At 44.6% G+C, this 24147-nt stretch overlaps 1 protein-coding gene across 1 annotated transcript; it reads right to left on the reverse strand.

Moving 5' to 3' along the window:
* On the reverse strand, positions 1–24147 carry LMNB2 (lamin B2; the record flags this gene model as incomplete). The annotated part of the gene is made up of 12 exons (XM_079546919.1): positions 1–42; positions 1228–1329; positions 2186–2305; positions 3100–3207; positions 3641–3932; positions 4489–4709; positions 5278–5403; positions 7304–7474; positions 9256–9381; positions 9989–10145; positions 12430–12566; positions 23947–24147. 12 exons carry the CDS (start codon positions 24145–24147, stop codon positions 1–3), a joined length of 1803 nt encoding a protein of 600 aa, XP_079403045.1.

Consider the following 24147-nt stretch of genomic DNA (forward strand, 5'->3'; position numbering starts at 1 on the left):
TCACATCACTGAGCATCCTCGAGAAGTTGTTCTGGGATCCCCCTAAAATCAGAAAGACACAGCATTAACTACTTTCCTACCAGCTCTTGGTATTGTAACACCAGACTCTGGTTATCGCCCTGTTAACAGCACCTTCCTCCTGCCTCTAGTTCAGCTGTGCTCAGGGAGCACTGCAGCTGCAAACGAAGCACATTACACAGTCTGTGCACAGGAGTAAGACACTGCTGCCATGGTCTGCTGTGATGGGCTGAGTGCTTCACGTCCACACTTTCAACACTGACAAAAATGGCAAATGAAAATCACAACACCACCGGCTTCTTAACAGGTTCTCTTCCTTTAGTTCACGTCTTTCCTTTCAAAAGAGATCTGTGCTGCAAAGCTGCTTCTTGGGGGGCAAAAATTACTTGTGTTTCAGTTGCCTTACGCTTCAACTACGCTGCTAAATGCAAAGGAAGTTTGCACAACTCAACTTCAAACCTGCAGAGAAATAGTTCTTGAGAAGGGCTACTTGTGGCCACTGAACCAAAGAAACGAGCAGTCAGGTTTGAAATACATTTAATCTATTTCCTAATATTCCCTGTACAAAGCATATTTCTCCTTTTCACTCTGCCAACAGCCAGTTAGTTTAGTCACCACACAATACTTAACTGAGAGCTAGGAGAACACAGGGCTGATGTTATAAAGGAAACCTAAGTTCACTTCAAATATTACCAGAAAATAAACAAACTTGAAACAACAGAAGCTCTCTCCACCACTTGGCTTTTTGAGCTCCTGTTTCCCAATGGTTACATTCTGCTCACAGCAGGAATGCCACAGATACCTTTTTCTTTTTCAGAGAAAGCAATACTGGGATGGGGAACAGCAGTCCAGTGATTATTGACTGCTAAACCTCCTCTTACTAACTCCAAAAACAGTTTAAGTCATTGCAGTGTTGTAAACCTGATCTGCAGTGTGCATCCATAGATACCCAGCATCCAAACTGATATTAGGCACTGCCTGAGCTGTACAGTTACTGATTCAAGCAGCAATTCCTTGAACATTCTTTCTGCATGCTGTAGCAATGCTGCACGGCTGCAAGCTGCCCTAGCATCATCTTCTGCAAGCACCCATTGGAAAATGGACCAAGAAACTCAGAACTAGTGAAAACTGAAGGGAAACCCATTATCTCCTGGATGATTGTACAAACCAGCCAAAAACAAATTAAAAATGTGGTCTATATCTCATTACCTGTTGGTTGAAAAGGTCCTCCTCTCCAAAGTCTGCCTCATCCTCTTCCTCTTCATTCTCCCGCACGACGACTGATTTAGTAACAGTTCTCACTGCAACTTCCTGCACAAAAGGAAAGAGAAGATGACTAGTGGTCCATATCCAGCTCTGAGTTTTTGCTGTATCATCAGTATAGGAATCCCAGTAATGTTTGGATGATATAAATCAGTTTGCCCCACGATCACAGTTAGCTGTATAAGCAAACACTGAAGATCCTGCAAGCCACAAAAACATTCCTCATTCCAGCTACCAAAAGGCATCGTGGTGTAAGGCAGCTTCAGGAGCTTCCTTTCTTTAGCAGGTGTTTGAGAAGCAGGTGCTTGTTGGTTTGACAAGCTGACAGCACACTGACCCAGGAGCTCTCCAAGATGTGTGATGTCAGAAATTGAAGTTTCTCCGTATGATTACACAGTATTAGGAACTCCCATTCTTTCTGCTAAATGCTTTATATCCACTGTTCATGTCAGTTACCAGGAAGGTCTTCCTAATCAGGCACTACAAAGAATTTTAAAACATCAGGAAGCTTCCTTTATTACTAAACTATTTTTGAGCACTTCTTAGTAACAAGAATTCTACTGTGCGCTTGCAGAGTTGAAATTGCAGATGCAAATTTTCACTTGTGGAACAAGACACCCTGAGCAAGGAAACAAAGGGAACCACAGCAGGAAGGGACACGGAGTTGAAATGTCTTCAGACAGTATTTTAACTGTTTCTCCAGTTTGAATTCTAAGCCAGCTTCCTGTGGTACAGATGACCCTCCCTCCTATTCTGTCCTGTGCTGCTGTTCCTGCACAAAGTGCATCCATAGAATTGCAAAAAAAATCAGCTGTGGGCAGATGTAGGACAATGCAGAACACATAGGAACCAAATGGAAACATCTGCTGTAATTCCAACAATGAAAAGAAGACTCTCTTCCCACCTCTCCATCAGAGTTCACGAGGTATGTGCGGATATTTCCTCCAGTGCCCCAGCTGCCCTGATTCTTCCACACGAGAACAGAAGGGGGGCTGTGAGATACACCTGCATCCGCACCCCAGATCTGGTGAGAAGACATTCAGCCATCAGCTATTCGTGCACGTTTCATTTTTAAATATCCCAAACCTTCTAACTCTCCCACTTGTCTCTCCTTATCAGTTTTGCTTCCAAATCCCAGTGGTAGGTTTACTCTACTTTAATTTACATCAGTGCTTGTGGGAAGACATGACTCTCAGTCTGCAACAACAGCTATCACCAGCCATAGCAAGAGGAAAGAAATCTAACGCTGCAGTCATCAGTCCTGAACACAGTCACTCCCACCACAGCCTCAATGCTTAGAGGAGGGACGTAAAACGCAGCTTATGCAGACAAACTTCATCTGATAAGCATCTGAGCAATCAATGCTTGGGCAGAAATAACTCCAGCTGACTAAAGGAAAGCCATTGTGCTGCAGACCAAACGTCAAACAAAATCGCAAAAAGCAATACTACAGTTAAGGCTAAGAATGTCAAGTATTAAACTTAACATAAGTCTACCAGACTAAATAAATGTTCCTATTTCATGAAGGGGTAGAGCAGGATTAAGTATTCCAAACTTCAACAGAGGTGCTTGAAAAAAATAAAATAAACAACAATCTTTGCCTCCTCCCCCCCCCCCCACAGAACTCTTTTTCAGCTAAATGGCCTTAGATACTGAAGTGCTAATACAGAAATGGAACTTTTTTTTGCCTTTCTACAACTGAAGTCCTGCTCCTCTAAAACAAGAACCACAAGTCCAAAAGTTACACCCCAAACTTCAGATTTACAGCTGCCACAACATCAACAGATGAACGTTGCTGACACATGGAACATGACTTACTGTTACAGTCTGCCCAGCCCTGAGGACATACTTCGGAGTAAATTTGTACGCAATTTCTTCTCCATCTCCAATTTGTCTTTTCAGTCTCCAGTTACCCAAAGACTGATCCTAGTGAGGAGAGTTGTATGGTTATTTATTTAGGGTGAGCAAACAGGCATGAAACGTCTTGCTACATCTCTTCCATTTATTTATGTGGTTGTTAAACATCTGCAATCTAACTTGAGAATACTTTTCCACACCCAGTAATCGTGTTAAGGTCATTCAACAAAAACTTAAGAGAGACTTTTCACACGAAAAAATGCTCTGCTAGAGCCAGCGAGGCCACTCCCAGCAGCACAGCACCAGCATACGTGATCAGACATTCAGGACTATGGTCTCATCCTGCAACATCACACCTGTAGCAAATTCACCTTTCAAATGCCACACCGCTTTTACAAGACGACATACCTTGAAAGGTACCATTTCTCTCAGTGACGTGTGCTCAACACACAGTGCAGCATTTCAGTTTAGCTCCTCCTTAAGGAGCTCTGCTGACACTCACCTTCTCCGAGTTGTTCTTCAGTTGAACGTATTTGCCCTCCAGGTCTATCTCTTCAATGCTGATACTTCCTGTAGCTGAAGCTTGCTGGGACATTTGGAAGCTACTGCTGCTACTGCTACCACTGATGCTTCCAGTGCCAATCCCACTCGTCCCACTGCCCGAGAGCTCCTCTGCTTCAATCCGTCGCCTCTTGCCTCGGGAGGAGCGGACAAGTGAAGTGCTGCTGCTGCTGCTGCTGGACGTGGCTCGAGAGACAGTAACGCGGGACGAGGGGCTGGGAGAGAGCTTCAGCCTGGAAACGATCAAGTACTTCAATCAGATGGAAGAAAATTAACATTTTTCTAGCTGGTCCACAGAGCTACGGTCAAAGCAATAACAGCACAAAACTCGGTAACCAGACTGCCGTGCTTCACTGTTCTGTCAGCAGGGCTGCAAATGAAGGAACAGGTCTGTCCAGGGTGATACGTGACCTGAAACGCAGCGACGGTGAGGGTAGCACAGACTGCCTCATCCACTACTTACATACTTACACTCCAGTACACTATTCTTATTCTTGTGTCTGATCACTTAAAAACAGGAAAAGACCTATAAGTAAACACTTAAAAAGAGGAGATGAATGTCGAGTTCAGAATTATATATTCCAGTGCACTTTGACACCATCATGAAAACCAAAACATAAGGCAGATATTCAGAGAACAGCTGCAAGTGTTCTACACCTGTTAGGGGTTACATCACAGTGTGAAGACAATGTGACTTCAGTGAAACAAAATCTGAGCATTTCTGTTAAAATTGAACAAAAAAAAAAAAAAGCCAAAGTAACATCAGTCCTAAGAAAATGGAGCTCATACCTTTCCTCTTCTCCCTCCAGGAGTTTTCGATAAGCACTGATTTCCATGTCAAGTGCTAATTTCACATCAAGCAGCTCCTGGTATTCTGTAAGCTGCAGCTGCATTTGGTCCCTCATTTCTGTCATCTCCCTCTCCTTGGCATCAAGCATCTTCCTAAATTTATCTCGTTCACCAGCCATCGTTTCCTCCAACTCACGAATGCGATCTTCTGCTGCACTGGCCTAGGGACAATAGAAAACCTAGTTGTATCCATGTGGATGCAGGACAGAAATCACCTCCATCCCACCACAATCACAGAATGCTTGGGTTGGAAGCACCCTAAAGACCATACAAGTTCAACTCTTTGCCATGCATTGGTTGACCCCCACCAGACCACCCAGCCTTGAACATCTCCAGGGATGGAACACCCACAGCTCCTCTGGGCAGCCTGTGCCAGGGCCTCACTGCCCTCTGGGAGGAAAGTTCCCCAATCACATCTAACTTAAATCTTCCTATTTTTAGCTTTGAACTGTTTCCCCTTAGTTCTATCACTATGCACCTATGTAAAAGTCTATCTTTCATCTTGCTTAGAAACTGGAAGGCCACAACGAGGTGTCCCCTGCATCTTCTCCAGGCTCCCTCCTGTCTTTGCAGACCCACTTTGTCCAGGTCCCTTTGGATGGCGTCCCTTCCTTCTGTCACACCAACTGCACCTGAATATATTCATCTGTATCATCATATAACATCTGAATATATTCAAACATTACAGTGCTTTATATTAGAAATAAGAACAGATTTAGTGCCTTTTACCTGTTTCTGAAGGCCAGAAAGTTGGTAGCTGAGAGATTCTATTCTCATGCGAGCCTCCTTCAACTCCTCCCGAGCTGCACCAGCAGCTTTGTCATTTTGGTCAGAGGCCAGGATGGCATTCTCCAACTGGAAGACAGGTTTTACACGAGTCATTGTATTAAGTTAGACATCTCATAAATATACCTGCAGTACTGCATATGAGCTTTTTAATCTTAAATAATTTAAAATGGAAATCTAGTAAGTTTATGAACCTCAAAGACATACTCTAAAGGAACGAGAACACATATTTCAGTTCTATTCCTACAGGATTATAGCCTTACAAAGCTTAGGTTTACGTTATCACTACCAGCCTGTTTGATGTCAGAATGATCACACAGGCCCCCAGTTTAATGTCCTGGTCCAACAGTTCTCTGCATGCCCAGAGTGCAAGCTGAATAAAACATTTCATTAGTGCCAAATCTCAGCTGGCCAGTAGCAACTTACTGACTTCCTCAGTAAGAGGAAGATCTTGATGCTTACACTCTTCCATGGATTCTTCAGGCAGGATCACATTACATTGTAACTTTCATCAAGGTAGCTGGAAAATGCATATTTTTCATGCTTTGCAGCTTAAGTTCAACTATCTACTACTACATGCACCACAGAATCCACACAGGAACCAGAGTGCTCCAACTCTAAGAACAGTTTCAGGCAGAACATTGTTCTTAACACACAGCACAAGACTTCAAGAAATCAATCTTCATCAACTGCACTGTTCAAAGAGCTCCAAGCGAGGAAGAGCACACTGAGCTCATCCTGGAGAAGCATGGCATATGCCACACCATATTCTCCAGCAGCCCAAGATCTCTCTGATGAGAGTATGACCGGGGACACAGACACCAATGTTACCCAGACAGCTAAACCTGTCTTTCCCTCTCCTCCTTATTTCAAGAGGAACCTTAATTTCTTCCTCTCCTGTTCAAATCTTGTCATTTTTTCCTTCTCTACCTACTATGCAAACAGTGCTTTCCCTACAAAGGATATACTTTGGATCCTCTTCGGACAAGTCAATCCAAGTATCTGTCTGTTCCTAACCTCTCTGAATAATGCTAAGATTGCTAAAGGTTCTTTATTTTGCTTTTTAATACCTATTACTTGTTTTGTTGCTGCCCTAAGAAGGAGTTAAATACTTTTTAGATCAGTATTTCTCAAACTGCAAATCAAAGAATTCTTAAGAGAGTCTCAAAGTCAAGGGCGTGGAAAACAATGTTAGCAGCACCATAATTTCTCCACCACAGGAGAATGAGAAGTGGCTATAATTACAGGTAAGGATTTTCATAACCAGAAAACTGACACCTACTTTATTTTTTCAGGTAGGGTAATAATAATATTAAAAAAATACATACTTGTAGCCAGCAACTGTACCAGTAATACTGAGCATACTACTTCCCCCACACTGCCAGCTGAATTCACGGGGATTTGCTAACTCAGGATTTGCACAGGCAGGTAAAACAAAGCAGTGCCCACATTTTAAGAAGTTCAAGGAGCATTCTTCTGCATCAAATTACACCTCACTATGTTCACACTTCCAAACTGCACACCACAGTTTTCAACACCCACACTTGTCAAAAAAGCATCCAGTATCTTGTCTGATTTCCCCACCACCAGCCCCAATGAAACCACAAATGCACCAAAAAAAACAACAACAACAAAAAAAAAAAAACAACAAAAAAACCCCAAACCACAGGAAAAAAACTACTGTATCAGCTATTGTGTGACATCCCCTATTCGCACCCTGTCCTCAGGGAGCAGCAATGGCTCAGCAGCAGTTCCACATGTTCTCCTGGCTACTGCTGTTCCAAGCTGTTACCCTGGGCTAAACCTCGCTGGAAACGTGCCTGTGACCTGAACAGGAGGAACCACTTGGACATCATCACAAAGCTTCACATTACTACCACCTGTGTCCTTAAAGATAGCAGGTCTGATGGAAATGGTTCTATCTCCCGACTGGACCTCCTGCCCACCAGAAGGGGAGTGCAGCAGTTACCTTAGCCTGGTAGGTCTGCTCCAGCTCCATTTTGTACAGCTTGACTTGCTCATCATGCTGATTTCGCAGATCCTCCAGGGCCTGAGCCATTTTGTTCTCATACTCCTGCTGGCGAGTGGTGTCCACTTCGACCAAGCGATGCTCATGCCGCTTTCTTGTCTCTCTTATCTCCTACACAGAAAAAAAGAGGACAAAGTCCTACACTGAGGCAAACAGTACAAGCAATTCCATTTAGACAAGTATTAATTACTTCAGTACTAATTATTTAGTATTTAGGAACTACAGTACTGCAGCCAAAAGTTACTGCTTATATTAAGAGATGCAAGTTACCTCTTTCATTCTGTAAAAAACAATTCTAAAAGGTGAGCAAACTTGAAAAATGGCTGACAAATATTCATACAGAATTTAAGTAAGGAGATCTTTTGTGCTACAATAATTGATGGAGGGGGGTGAGTTTGTGCTTACAACAGCAAGCAGTCTACAAGGAGCCAGATAAAATCAACACATTTTGCAACCATTCTGAATGCTGAAGATAAACAAAATACAGATGTTCAAATTTCACTCAGGCATATGCAGATCTCTTTTTTCTATATATTCTATGACCTCTGCTAATTAGGTTTTCATAACATTAGTAATAAAGAAACAACCCAAACAAATTCTCTATGCTATTGCTCTGAAAACAATCTTTTTTCTTGTCAGTTTGTACAAAATACTCTTTTTCTGGTGAATGATGAGATCTCTGTGTCTGTAACACTGCACCTAAACCAGTGAAGTTGAGATTTACTCATTAACTTATTCATGCTGGGCCCTGCAAAGACCCACCCAGGTCTGAATGCGTGGTATGAGAAAGAATTCATTTCTGCCTTCAGAGTAAGGCAAACTAAAGGAGTAGCTGTAAACTCTGTCAGGGGGCCCGAAGATAGCAGTGCAGTCATGAGATGGAGCAGAGGACGAGAGAATTAAGGCTTACTTCCCATGGCTAAACTGAAGTCACAGCAGACTAACAAAAATTCAGGGCCACTGTATATGAGCTGCTTTGCAGAAGTCCTCACAGAGCAAAAAATTACTTTAATGGCCTACCAACAAGGAACGGTCTGTCACCTGCAGGTACACACAGCAACCCAACTGCTTCGTGGCACGGAGGTGAAACAACGATCATAGCTCAGGATGTCTTGCTTCATTTCCCAGTACCTGTCCCTAGCCACAGAGCCTTGCCTAACCCCTCCACCCGGTCTGTACACTCATTTTATTCCATGCTGAAACAGAACTCAGCCATTAAACTGGCAAACATTCAACTCAACAAAACAGTCAAAGTATTTTCTCATTAATCATGCTGAAAGAGTTTGGTGCACGGTCAGCCAAACATCACACGGGTGAGACAAAGGGCAGGAGTCTGTGGCAGCTGCTCAGCAGCCACTAAGGAATGAGTTTGTGCTGCTGAAGAATCAAAGGTCAGGGTTGGACTCCAAGGAATAAACTGACCTCACTTTTCCAGAAGTGGCCATGCTTCCTTTCTCCATTCCTCCCAATCCCCATCTGTGCATTCCTACTGTTTACAAAACTACTGCTTTACTCCCAGCAAAAAGCAGTTTTTGGTGCAGTGTTCTCACCAATGGAAACAGGTTACAGTCAGCTCTAACAGACACCACAGCAAACCAGGGGCAGGGCCACGCAATCTGTGTAAAGAGGGAATAGGACTTTCCCTCTCAAGCAGAAGCAAGCTGTTAAGTTAACCCACAGAACAATAATACCCTCGTCACTTGGCTTTTATGCTAGTTCTGCCACTGATCTGCTATGCAACTCTTACACAACCTTTAAAATCAGCTGATTCACAGCAAAGATGAAATAATACTGATTTTCACTACCTGGTCTCATTAGAAATTGTTTATGGTCAGTCTGAGTAAGAACTACATAAGCTTCAGAATACAATGAGATTACAAGGCTGGTTCTACCTCCTCAAACACATTCTTCCTGAAATCCAGATCCTCCTGCAAGCTCTGGCACCGATTCTCCAGGTCCACACGCATAAGTGTCTCCTTCTCCAACTGCTTCTTAGCCACAGCATGACCATCTTCAGCCTGGTAGAGAATTGTAAAGGTAAGTATTTAATTTTGACTGGATCCCTTTTCTCCCCATCTACGAGCCCTTCACAGCCTTCAGTTGACATCTTTGGATCAACAACACACAACAATAAATCTCATCTCAAGCTATTACAAAAGTAAAGAAAAAAAAGGAAAATGCATGCGTGAGCATGTATGGATACTTAGAAAAGCTTTTGTGATTCTACCCCACCTATAAAACACAGGATTATTTCAGTGTAGCTTGATAACGAATCCAAAGATTATTAACTTCTCAAGGATGAACTGTATGTTCTTCTCTTTCTTGACAACACAGCTCCTCTGGATACTTCACCATAAATTAAAGTTACGCAGGATGTTACAAAGCAGAACATTAAGTAACCAGGAACGCACCAATCTTTATGCTATCAATATTTCTAACACACCTTAATACTTAGCTTGTTTTACAGACCTCTTCATTTATTTCCACATCTAAGAGGGGCAGGGAAAGGTTAAGCAGAAGGGAGCTGAAGCAATGATGTTCAGACAAACTAAGAGCAAAGTCCCAACAGATTTCACAGGCAGTAACTCCTGCTGTGCTCAAGCAAGCAAGCACTCGCTGCGATACCTTTGCAAGTTGGGCACGCAGATCAGCCACCTCTGCCTCCAGGCTGCGTTTCTCATTCAGAACAGTATTGAGCTCTGCTTCGCTTCTATGGAAGAGGACTTCAAGATCCTTAATGCGACCTTGAGCAACAGACAAATCTGCATCTTTCTTTTTGTAGCTGAAACAAACAAAAGTTACCATATTTACACATGGGTGCACACACACATCTGGAGAATACTTTGGTTACAGTTACAGATGTTTTGGTATACAGTCATTGTACCAGCAGGTGGCTCTGGAGGAATCTGCAACTACAGTTACTTAAAATAATTACAAACCTGGTACAAATGGAGTTTTAGAACAATGTTCTGTGTATGTATTGCCCAGCTGGCAAGTTCATTACTGGATGGCAAGGGCAAAAACAATCCCCTAAAGAGCATTTCCTCATCTCATAGAGGAAACATTTGGACTACAGCTCCCAAGGAGCAGAGCACACGCATCTGTCACAGAAGCCCACAAGCAGTCACTTCTCCGCTGGTTCCAGACCAGTATGTCCCCTTCAGTTCCCTCCAAGAACTATGAATCCCTTCCTAAAGAAGAGAGCCTTGCCCAGGGAAGTGCTTTCCTGTGAAAAACGATGATGGCAACAAATCACTTCTCTTCCACGATGGAGAGTCGCAGCATTCTGAGTCTGAAGCCACGACATTTCTAGGCTCCCTTCAGGTACTGCTGACAAAGGGCAGCTCCCGAGTCCTGTAATGGTTAACAACTGTTATAGTTGTTATAGTTGCTATCACTTCTGTGCCCTAGAACCTTCCAAAGCCTGGGAGCTTCTGACTCATCCCACTGGCCTTGTACCTCCTTTTTCTTTCCAGGCTGTTCTCACTCCTAAGGTAGACAAACAATCACAATATAACTCTAAACATGTAAAAAGTACAACTCAATCTCAAACTTGGCTTCAAAGTGCAGCCTTTTGGAGCTGATTTTTTTTGCCCACTGTCTATTTTACAACTGCCCATTGTCTAAACAATAGCTTGGGATGCTTCTTACTGTCCCATTACCCTAAGTACTAAAAAATCCAGAAAACATCAGATCAGCATCATACGTGGCAGATAAGTATAAAGAAACAAAATGACCAAAGTATGTGCCAGGGCATCCAAAATCCCAAAAGAATAATCTGTACACATGGAGAACACTGGGTGACAACAGCTGTCATCATCTAAACGAGCTGCACATACATGGCAGAAAGATAACAGCTCTGAAGTCCTGTACACTGCAGGAAAACCATATGCTTTCTATACCATAACCTGTCACAAATCCTTGTGTATCAGCCAAGTTCTTGCTGCTCCCCAACCCTTCAGGAGTTGGGTCTACCATGCAGTGAACTTGAAACAGATACTGAGGAAGTTGTAGCAAACACAGTGTTACACATCGCCGTCCTCCTCCTTCAAGCACAAAGCACTGAAGCTTGGGAGGTGAGCAGGACAGTGTGCAGGGAGGACTTCATCACTTGCTGCCTGTCAAGGAACCCTGTGCAAACAGACACAAAGTTGTTTTCAAGAATTGCCTCTAAAGTCGGGCTGTATGTCCCAGGCGTGACTTTCTGTACGTATTACACCAGGCACAACAAGATTCTGCAAGTACATCTCAAGGGACTGAAAGCAATCTGCTAAAAGAAACTTCTGAGCCAATAATTCAGTTCTATTATGAACTAAGAGGACAGGAAACCTGGCACACTTTCCTCATATTTAGTGTATCTCAGAATACCAAGTACGTTTGAAAGAGGCTGGTAGAAATACCCTGTCAAGTCCCCGAAGTGACTGATGAGGGACAACTCAACCACCCAAACACAGGGCAAGGGAGATGACCCAAAAGAAAGCAGCAGCAGCAGCAGCATTTCAAGTGCACAGTGTTTTACAACAGGGTATTTGTAAAATCTCTCAGTATTAGCAAAGGCCTAAAAAACAGAGATCAACTTGCAGCGATTCTCACTAGCTGGGAAGTGAAGGAAGGATAACTGGAGCCAAATTCCCACAGTTCCTGCTGCAGTTCACTTTTGGAAATTGCTTTAAAACACAATCAAGCAAAGGATTTGCTGCCTCCAGGACAACGGAGACAACCTTGATGGCTGTCTTAACTTCAAGGGCACACAATACAATCCGTGGAGGGGGGGAGGGAGAGAGAGAAACAAAGAGACCAGGATGGAAGGAGGCACGACTGATTGTTTTAACATCTGCAGTGTGAACAGCACATCAACTCGCAGCTTATTCATCCTCTATCTACAAATAGATCTGTGTATATACTAGCTATACCATCTGAGGAATTCCACTGACAAGCCTGCATCACTTCCTCACGAAACCCACTAAGGCATTTTAAGAGGCAACAGCAGTGTCGTTCACACTGCAGATTACCAATTCATCATTTAAAGAAAAAACCCACAATATATCACTTAAGATTTTCCTTACCTTTTATTGAACTCCTCAAGTTCAGCCTTCAGTTTTCCTATCTCAATCTGTAACCTCGCCCTCTCTTTGGCTGTTTCATCCAGAACTCTTCGAGCATCAGCCAGTTCAGACTCATAGAGGTTCTTGATGCCACTGACCTAAAGGGGAAAAAAGTGTTCAGACATGAAACATTCCCAAGCCTAAGCATCAGCAAATTGAGTTTCACAGGTTTCACTCAGCTTTCTTTGGAAGAGAATGTTTGATATGACTTCTGTTGTTGAAGTGCATGAAATTCGGACCATTTTCAATTAATATGCACCTGCGTGCCTAGGTGCTGTGATCTACTGTGACCCAGCCCCAAAGACAACACTGGAGATTCATTCCCAGCAGGATGTAACAAAACATGTTTGAAATGTGTGTCTTCCAAAGAGACAGACTGAAGCAGAGCAGCACACCCTGCACACAGACCTTGAACCATTTGCTCCCATTCCACAGACCATTGCTTTGAATCATTTTTTTAAGCAGCAATGTCATTTAAAAACAAAGTAGGAAAAATGCTTTCTGGAATACAAATGGAAGCCTCATTCAATTCTGTTGCTCCTGTACTACAAAGCAAAAGAAGACTATAAAATGAGATGAACTCCAGAGACTTTCAGAGACATGCTTCTACTCTTGTTCTCTGCCTCAGACGATAAGGATCTGCAGATCTCTCCCTGTCCCAGCTCAGAAAAAAGATAAGACAATCCACCATTCAGACTGCAACAAGGCACCTCAAAGTCTTCAACACCAGTAACTCTTTGTAGAACACAGGATCGTTTGAAAGGCGTATCAAGATAGCTAAAAACTGAAGGTAAGATTGGTGGCATTGCTTCTATCAAAGGATATCAGAACAGCTCTTACTGATGTCAATTCAGAAACAGAGCAATCATGGTGTGGGAAGAGCGAAAAGCAGAATACAACAGCTTTAGGAAGGGAAATTTCATAACAAAGCATCAACTGCAGACATGAGGCAACTGTGCTGTTCCTAGGAGTGCCTATTCCAACAGCCCCAACGACAGACTCAACCATCTGGTCTTCAGAAAGACAGATTAAAGGCAGTCAGAAAATAAATCAAGACCCTGACAGAACATATTTTCATAAAACTTCCGAAATGAACCTAGATGTTGTGGGAATCAAGTGTTGTTTCTGCATTAGAATTAGACAATATTATTTTTATTTCATGATCTCCGCTATCATAGTTCTTTCTGGGAGTCCTTCTACTTCACCTGGGGAAGATCCCTGATAGTTTGCATCACTGATCCTCTAGACGAACCTTCCCAGGCACGCACACTCTGTATAGAGGTGTATATCTGTACATTTGGTCACACACTGCAGGAATATCCTGCACGAGAGCAAACCAGAGAACAGCCATGGCCTGCCCGAGGAAGCGCCTGAAGAGACATCGGCAGGCCTGGCATCATGCCCAGTGCTCTTTGTTTAACGCAGTCTTTAAAGAAAATCACCATATCAGTAGGCAAGGAGAGCACCGAGACTGCTTGGAAACAACAGCACGGCTGCTGACTGACAGCAGGTAACAAATAAATTAACAAGTAAATAGCAAATGTTAACCTTCTGTAAGATTGTGAACCTGGAGTACGCAGCCAGTGGGGAAACGGGGGAGGGGGGAGGCAAGGGGGAGCAAACAGGGTCTAAAGGCTGCCATGTTGTGTCCATAGGCGCTCCTGCTTGCGGGACACCGCCATTGCAACCGCGAATAAATTCTGCTGTTACCAGAGATACCGTCCTGACAAACATGACCTGGATATTTCCAACAATGTGACAGTCTGAGAGCTGAGAATTCTTTTTCTAAAGAATTATTCTTTCAAGATTTATTCAATTTTTTTGTTTGTTTTTCCTCTTCTTTTGTCACAGCTTACAGCCAGAAATTCCCTATGGCGCAAGCTAATACAACTCTGCTTTACCAGTTGCAGAAAGTTCCACAAAGTTGTGAGTTACGACTGTGCTGAGATCCTTCTTACACCACTCCACCATGCCAATAAAATGTTAATTGTTAAGCCTCTCAATAACTGTGAGCCTTCATGAAAACACAGTATTTGCAAATCACAACACAAAATCACACACTGGAATACTACATGTGAGAGCTACGTGCTTTTCAGAAGGGATTCCCCGAGGCAGGAGCAGAGGGGAAGGCAACATGGAGGGCTGCGAGCAATTCAGGGGACTCCTGGAGTCCATTGAGGATAACTTCTTGTTCCAGGTACTGTCCAGAGGTGAAATGTTGCTGGACCTGGTGCTCACCAACACAGAGGGATCATTACAGGGGATAAGATCAGAGGCACTGTAGCTGCTGTGCCCTGGCTGAGCGAGGACTGTGAGTCCGGGAAAGAACAGTCAGGGATCTGAGCTTCAGGACAGCAAACTTCCAACTGTTTACAGACTGGATGGGATTCCCTGGGAAACTGCCCTTAGGGAGGCGAGAATGGAATAGAACTGGCAGCTCTTTAAGGATGCCTTCCTGAGAGCACGGGAACTTGGAGGAGGCAGGAAACTGCACAGCTGAGCAAGGAGCTGCTGCTCAGACCAAGGATAAGGAGGACGTGCACAAGGTCTGGAAGCAAAGATGGGGAGCCTGGGAAGAATACAGGAACACCAACCAAACATGTATGGTGTGATCAGGAGAGCCAAAGTGCAGATGGACTTGAACCTGGGGAGGGATGTGACAAATAATGAGGGGTTCTACAGGTACAATGGTCAGAAGAGACAGGACAAGGAGAGCATACCTCCTCTGCTAAACGAGGAGGCAGAACCAGCTCCTACAAACATGGAGAAGGCTGAGGTACTCAACAGTTCTCCATTTCAATCTTCACTGCCAGTCAGGCTTCCCACATACCTCATGTCTTGAACCCTCTGCATGTGGGCTGGGGGAGTAAAATCCCCCCCTCTGTAAGAGAAGAGCCTGTCTGAGACCCCCTCACAAGACTGAGTGCATACAGAACATGGGGCCAGACAACATGCATTCCAGAGAACTGCAAGGAAAAAAATAACCACAGCTGACTGGGGTGTCCTCAGCGAGTGAAAAAAGGGAACCATCACTCTCACTTTTAAGAAAGGGAGAAAGGAAGGTCTGGGAACCTACAGCCCAGTGAGCCTCACCACTGTGCCTGGGAAGATCGTGGAGCAGCCCATCCTGGAAGAGATGTTGTGCACATACAAAACAAGGAGCTGATCTGAGAAAACCTGCAGGTTTCCCTCTATTTGTAAACATCGCTACAAAAAGGTAATACAATATCAACCAACAAGTAGTGAATAATTTATGCTTGTTTTATATTCAAAGTACTCCAATTTATATTCAAAGTACTCCAAACACCACACAGCTCAACAACATCAAAAGGACAACACTCTGAACGGCAAACAAACATTTAAAGTAACCCCTGCCTTGATAGAAGATAGCTGGAACAAACTAAATATTGAATGATGAAAGCCATTTCAGAACCTTTTGGTAAAAAGAGAACCAGAGACAACACTTTTGAGCTAAAAAGGTCTGACTCGCCCTCACTGCAAAATCTGTTGTGGCAGCTTAGCATGGATCTTTTCTCCTGTAGCACAATGAACTTCTGCTCTGCTCCTGTTCTGGAAACTTGAATGAAAAGTAAACACAGGTCCAATGCAGGTTGTTAGCAAGAACACCACTTAGGGCAGCATTTTAAGCTAATGCACCGACAGACAGAAGCAACTGAGATACGAGGACACTCTCTAGCACTGAAAGAAACTCTGGCAAGTATTTCTGTTGTCTGAAACTTTCGCCCCTAAAGCTCTGCTCTGGTGGAAGGAACGTAACGTTCAGAGTCCACTGACTTGGAAATCACCAGAGCAGTATGGTCCCCACAGTGCCTCTAGTGATCATCCACCTCCAATCTGCTTTCTTTCTAAACTACAATCACTCTTTAGCCTCTTTAGCCTCCTCCTTTTAAATTTACTTTGCAACTGCAACTACTTTGCTCAATTTGGTCTCCAGTAGTGACACTTCAAGCTCACATTCTTAAAAAGCTGTTGCTGCCCTTCTAGGATATGCCTCATATAGAATTTATGGACAAAAAAAGAAAAATGGCAACAGGACCAGCAATCACAGCATCCACAGCAGCAAGGGAAGGAAAACCACTAAATGAACCTAGCAGCTGTGAAGCCCATTTCTGGTGCTTTGCCTCATCACCATCTCAGCACTGTGCCACCAGGCAGTGTCTAAATGCCCCAAATGCCCCAGGAATTCTTGGAGCACACTTTGCTCAGGTTCGACGACACATTCTGAAAAGGTTCTGACGACACATTTTCTGAAAAAATACGCAGCATCCACAGTAGGGAAACAACTCTGGTATATGCAGTGCTAATTAATCACTAACTATAAAGGAAAACAGGAACCGTACTGGAGATCAGAGAGGCATTCCAGCAGGTGTCAAATAGCTCACGCTGTAATCCAAGAGGTGATACCATACCAGAGCTACATTTTATATGTTTGCAGCGAGAGTATCACGGGGCGGTCAATCTGGTAAGCCATGAGAGGAAGCTCTTCACTCTCTGCAGCACGTGGGACCAGATCTGCCACAACACTGTCAAGAACCTCAGCAGATTTGCTTTCAGCAGCCTTGCAGAAGCAAAAGAAACCAAGAAGTAATTACAACCACTGCAATTATGACAACTACAGAAAACAGAAGAATTTGTTAGAGCAACCGAAAAAAAAAAAAAAAAAGCAGAATATGTATAAGACATCACAGTAGGCACTTAACTAAAAGATCACACACAATAATTCAAGATAAAACAAAACTGGTGTGGTTACTTACTGGGCAACACAGCAGAGCAGGAGGATATGGAACATGGAGCAGCATTTGTCAAAAAGCAAAGCTCGTGCAAAAATGCCAAATAAAAACTGATAGTGATTTCTGACAAACACATGGCAAGCCAAAAAATTAAGTTTGTAGAAATGTCATAAATGGCGTAGAAAGTAATCGCTCTTGCTGCACTTACAGAAAGGTATAGATAGACATGATAAACAGCCTGCGGCCCAAAGCTCATCAGCTAAGCAAAAGTACCATCTCAGAAAGATGAAGTACAAACATATCTTCATTTTTTTGTTATTATTTAACTTACATTCATACTAGAGAAATCTTTAAGAGCTTCCTGCACTTAAGCATGAGTTGAAAGAATCATAGAACAGACCACAAATCAAGCAGTAACAAGCCATCAGATTTATACAGTATCAAGAGCTTTCTAAGCCCACTTTTTCAATTAGGTGAATTGCTAGCTGCAATATTTAATCTTGTAAGGGTTCACTTTCTTCTTGACCATTAGAAAGGAGTTGTTAAAGAGGAACTACCTATCACTAAGCTGGAGCGTACAGCGAGATAGCAGTCTGAAGAACAGCACTGCTGGGCAAGCATGTAAGGGTCATACTGAGGAAGAATCAGTGTCTGCTGCAAAACACAAGTTTCACAGCCAGACTTGTCATGTAAATCAGGAAACGGGCTTTCATAATAGATCCAACAAAAAAAAAAAAGAAAAAAAAAGGAAAGCAGCAGGTACATGAAGCACATCAGAATGGAAAAAAATAGCCAATACGGCTTCGTCCATCTCAGAGGAAACAGTCAGAAAGGATATAGACAAGGATTTGAGAAGTCCACAATGACACAAATCATATTCTAGGGACTGAGGGGAGGGAGACTGGCAGGTAGTCCCCTGCATCTCCCACCTTCCCCCTGCTAACCATAGGTGTGACACGTGCCTTGTTACAGCCACCAGTCTTGACTTTTCAAAGATAATTTGTAGCAACCCCACAATGAAACCAACCAGCCTCTCCTGGACGCAGTTTCACTAGATGTCCATGGCAGCACTCATCCTGTGAGTTTTCCCACTTCATGCCCATGATCCCATTGAGGTCATAGCACCCACCCACCATGGTGGCTAATTCCTCCTGGCTGTTCTCCACATTGCAAGCATCTGTGCTGCAGGCACTTCAGAAAGGCACCACGATGATTTGTCAGGAAAAACAGGAGAGCTTTCCCCATCAGACTGTCCTGTAGGCACTTCCTTGATGATTCCACAACTGCTTTGTTGATTACTGTCTACCCTGCTCACACAGCCCCTGGCCCTTTGCCTGTCTACCCCATCCCACCCGATCTTAGAGAAACCTCACACTCCCCCATCACTTCCAGTCTGAAGTTCTTACCCAGGTGACCCGCCTGTTGGCAAAGACACCTTTGTCCTGCCTAGCCAGGCAGATCCTGTCTCTTCCAAGCAGTCACCAGCCCTGAAATACAACTGCACAGTTGCCAGCAGCAGTTGCTCTGCAGGATCTGTCCTGCCATTCCCACCTGCTCACCCAAGCACACCCCACGCATAAGACAGGTCAGGTCTACAGGAGACCTCCTACAGCAACTAGTAGGAAGAAGCTGCGAGACAGCACTCAGTGAAGACACAAGGAATGTGCCAGACTGCTAGGCTGGACAAATTAGGCGATAAAGCTTTAATTATCTTAATATGCATCAATGTGCAAAACAAATGTGTTCCCACCAGGCATGGCTCACAGTGTTCTTGTTCACCCAGTTATGGACTGATGAAGGCTCACGGCCTCCCCAGGAACACCTGTGGAAGCATATAGCTATTCCTCCTTCTGATGTGGAAATGCCTGCTCAGAGCCAGGCAATCATCGCTATCAACATCAAAGGCAGTTTATCCAAAAATTGTAAACAGCATCACATTCTTCCAAGGAAATCTGGTCACCTGCCCCTGTGGTTAAGAGCCAGTTTCTTCGCAGAGATTAATAAGTGCCACAGCACAGCCTCACTAAAACCCAATCCATGAGGTCATGGACCTCAGATGACCAGAGATGCCTTTGCCCAGAGACTTCAGCAAGAGGGCTAAAATACACTTCCTCCTTTTTTTTTTCAGCTAGGCATGGCAGTCAGGCAGGTGTCAAGCCAAGGGGTAGTACAAAGTATGCTCCCAGCAATTAACAGGGGAAACATTTTCCATACAAAGCAGATGGCTGCTTACTACAGTGTTAACTCTGACAGGGACCACAAGCAGATAATGGAGTTGTTACAGGCCAGGAAGATTGGAGGAAAAAGAAAACTAAGAGGGCAGCATGGAGATGGAACATAACCTCCAGAAGACCCAAGTTCTCAAGAGCAATGAAGATGCGCGCCGTGTGTCAGCACCATTTCCCTTCAGCTGATCTCTGCAGCACTGCCTAATCCTGCACCTTGCAGGTTAGGACTCAGGTGATCCACCACCCACAGAAGCATCCAAATATGTTTCACAGATGACAACGAGGTCGCACCAAGGGCACCTACCCTAGTTTAGTGCTAGCTCTGGTTGCTACACCTGGGGCAGCAAAGGGCCAGCAGCTGCAGCACTGGCAGGTAAGAACAGACCAGGTGAGGCTGCAGTAAAGTTTTAATGGCTCTAACACAAAAGACTGCAGCCGCCTGCAATGACATCCAGAGAGGTTGAAAAGACAGAGAAGAGGGAAGCCTCTACATACTGCTTCTGTCCCAAGTGCAACTGCTGTGGGTGGCTGAGATTCCCCATGGATCTTCATTTCCTTTCTCCATCCCACTCTTTTTTGTTTTCTGTTGTGGGTGAGGACAGCACAACTCTCTCAGAACAGCACAGTAAGCCCTCCAATACTCATAAAAAATGTCTGTTCTGGAAGACTGCAATCATAAACACCACCAGGAATGAAGGTATTATCAGAAAGCAGTCTTCCCACCTTCATCCTTTCAATCATTCCCTCTCCCAACCTCACAGATCTTTTATCAGTGACCCCATCACAGTGAGAATATCAACCAAATACTAGTGAATACAAAAACAAGGGGATACACTCGATTTATCTACTCTCACAGGCTAAGCTACACGAGTGGATTCACACAAGAGAAGAAACTGAGAATGAGGACAGTCATTGGTTTCCCCAGCTGAAAAGGCAGCTTTTATTTTTATTTATCCAAGTGCTTACTGCATAGTTTTATTGATAGAGGCCAACTGCACGCTAGTAAAGGCACAACAGCATTAGATAGGTTTGCAAAAGCTTGAAAGATGAACGTAATTAGCAGACAACTGGAGATGAATCTCAACTTCTGTTGAGTTCTTCTTTCATGTTAAAAGTTGGCAGCAGGAGCTATTTTGTTCCAAGGCTAAATGCAGCTGTAAGCCTGCAGACCTGAGGAGGTGACCCAGCATTGGTAGGAAGTGGCTGCTCCCTTCTTTCCTCTGCAGGCTGGCAGTTTGAATAATTAGAAAAAAAAACATCATGACCAGCTGATGTTTGAAGAGCCTGGTGTAAGGTGGCTGCAGTCCTTGCCTGAACAGCACCAGTAACAATTCAATCATGTAGAAATGATTCCACAGAACCAGAGTTCTCAGAACCAAATTAGAAATGCCACCCCCTTTGCTCCCATGCACGCAGTGGTCAGACATCAGTAATGGTCTCACCCAACCTGCAGTGAGACACGGACATGTGGGAGGACACCAGGGTGACAAGCAGTGGCCAAACACCACTGTAACATCACCATGTGTCCATGTTTTAAGGCAAACAGGAGTTGCTAAAGGTTGTTATGAAAAAAAAGCAGATGCGTCAACTGCTCTCAAGGCAGAAGTTTCAGATTTAACACAGAGCCCAGCAGATGAGCAGTGCTTGTCAATCCACAGCGCGCATGGCTGCATCCACCATGTGCTTCTGGCATCAGTCACTGAGGTCCTTCTGAAAATCTTCAGCCAATTTAAGCTAAAATTATCCCAAACAGTTCAGTAACAGCAGCAACTTGTCTCCCACTGAGCAAGCAGAAGCTGTAACAAACCTTCTGGAGCAGAAACAAAAAATTAACCAGGCCTGCTCCCTGCTGGGAAGAAAAAATAATGCTTTCTGATTCAATGCATAATTAAGTAGACAATTAAAATATGGGAATTCCTCCATTTCTACAAGCTGCTCTTTTATTCACATTAAAATGCCATCGTTCTATTTGTGGGAAGGGAACCATCACTTCACTCAGTTACTCATGATTATTCCATCAGGCAGTCTGCCATACATCATAGATTAACAAAAATCAGAAGGCTCCTTGTAAGCAATGCATTTATTGGGAAGAAACAGTAGCAGACCTAATTGGGGGTTGGACTCGATGATCTCTGGAGGTCCTTTCCAACCCCTACAATTCTGTGATTAGTAAGTACTGAAATTAAACAGTCTTCGAATGGGGGAAAAAAAGGCTCCCTCATCCATAAAAGGTCAAGACAGTTATTAAAGGCAGAGTAGTGAGAGTATCAGCAGAGAGAAAGCACGTAACCATGAATAAGTCACAGCTACCAGGAATATTAAGCTTGGGGAAAAAAAAAAAAAAAAAAAAAAAAAAAAAGCAGCTAAAATTTGAAGATGGTTGAGGATAATCACCAAAGGGTTTCATCGTGAACACTCCGGAAAATTAAATAGCCCAATTCAACCACGCAGAGTTAATACAAAGAGATAATGACGCATCCCAAACAGAATGGCAACAGACTACACTCAATAGTGTCTCTGCATAGAAGCTACTGTTGTTGCTTTCTTAAATTCTTTATTTCATTCTAAGTTTGATTATTTTAGGAACACAAATTCAACTAGGAAACTGAAGCATCAGCAGAAAAACCAGCTTACCACATCAGTGCCAGAAGGACAGAACTCTCCTATTTCAGTGCACCCAGAACTTCACAGCCACGTGAAGTTTCACTGCTCACACAGCCCTAATCCACTGCCCACGGGCCTGAATTGAAACTCAATAAGACTGCAAAGCCCCCTTCTGGACACATATGAAAAAAAATAAGCTGTCCTAGAGACAGCAGGCAAGCTTTTAGCACACAGACCAGGTGAAGGACTGTACAAGTACTGGCTCTAACACAACACAAAAGAATCCCAAAACATCCTGAGTTGGAAGGGACCCAGAGCAGAATCTCAGAATTTTTAATAAAAAGAAGAAAACTGAAAGGGAAGATTAAGCAAAATGTATGAAAACCCGCAAGCTTACCTTCCCCATTTAATGCAGAGTATTTTCCAGGCTCAGTAACACACAGAACAACTACAATAAGTTGGCTTACATTCACACTACACGTAAGACTGTCTTGTGCCTGTACCTACTTTGATTACATGTGTTCTTGCTAATTGTATTCTGCTTTATATATTGAAAGTGTTTACTCCCTGTTTTTATGTTCTAGCCTCCAGCAATCCATAGCTTCCTAGTGCTTGGAGCCAGACATGGTTATTTTGTTTATAGCACGATTTCATATAGGACAAGAGATGCAGGCATTCTTTATGATAAGAAATATCTGGTTACTTTGAAAACACATGTTACGTTACATCATTAAGTGACACAAACGCATTTCAAGATACTTTGGCGAGCAGTGATTGCAGGCAGGCTGACCTCCCCCCAACAAGACATTACCATATTTGGTCTACTTAAGTAAACTGCTCAAATTCAAACTTTTCTCCCGCTGCCACCATCACACCAGATCCTTAAAGAAGGAAAAAGAAAAAAAAAAGAAAAAAAAAAGCCTACACAAGTGGCAGAGCAATCCCTCACATCGCTCCCTTCACAGCCCTGTCAGCTGCCAGTTTCAACTCAAACTTCACTTAGTGGGACACCTCGCCTTGCAGGCTGCCTCCGAGGGATGGAGGTTGGATATGAGGAACAATTTCCTCTCAGAAAGCACGGTGGAAGCTCAGGTCACCTGGAGGGGTTGGAGAACGGTGGAGATGTGGCACATGGGGACATGGTCAGTGGGCACGGAGGGGACGGGCTGACAGCCGGTGATCTCAAAGCCCTTCCCCAGCCTCAGTGATCCCACAGGAGGGCTGTGAGCTGGTATGGACCTGGCGGGACCGCCAGCCATCCCCCACACGGGAAGGAGGGTTGTGGGGGCAGCACGTACGGGACAAGATGGAAAAATAAAAGGTGGCTTCCAAAGAAAAAAGAAGTGGCCACAGGAAGCAGAACAGGTTATCTGCCACACGTAACGGATTCGGTTCACACCATTTGTAGGCACCAAGAAAGATTTTCTCCGGCAAAAAGCAAACTTCGCACGACCCTTTCAAATCCCCCAGCGCTGAGCCGCGCGGCGGGGACCAAAAGCCACTCACGGGTTTTTATGCGACAGCGGGCCGGGCCGGGCCGGAGCCCACAGCGCGGCGCCCAGAACCGCAGCGCGGCGGGAAGCTCGCTCTTTCCCGCCGGCCCCACCCGGCGCGGCCCAGGCCCGGCCCGCCGCCCCCCCCCCCGGCGCGCTCCTTCCCGCCTTTCGCTCTCGCTCGGTGACGCGAGCAGCCCGAGCCGCGCTCAGCGCGCCGCCGGCAGCCGCTTCTCTCCGCAGCCCCCGGGCCCCTACACGCACACCCCCACAACCCAGAGCACCGCCGCCGCGGGGGAAGGATGGGCCGAGCGCAGGACCGCCAGCCCCGCTCCCTGCGACGGAGCGGCCCCACCGGCCTCCACCACCTCGGAAGCCCTGGGGAAAGGCGGCAGGCCGTACCTCGCGGGTGGTGACCTCCTCTTTCTCAGAGATCTTCACCAGCAGCCGGTCGTTCTCCAGCTCCAGCGCCCGCACGCGGTCGATGTAGACGGCCAGGCGGTCATTGAGCTGCCGCAGCTCCTCCTTCTCCTGCAGGCGGGAGATGCGGGTCGGCGATAGCGGGGTCCCGCCGGGGGTGCCGCGGATCGGGGTGCCTGACAT

The sequence above is a fragment of the Tetrao urogallus genome (assembly GCF_951394365.1).
Source record: "Tetrao urogallus genome assembly, chromosome: 25".
NCBI classification, from domain to species: domain Eukaryota; kingdom Metazoa; phylum Chordata; class Aves; order Galliformes; family Phasianidae; genus Tetrao; species Tetrao urogallus.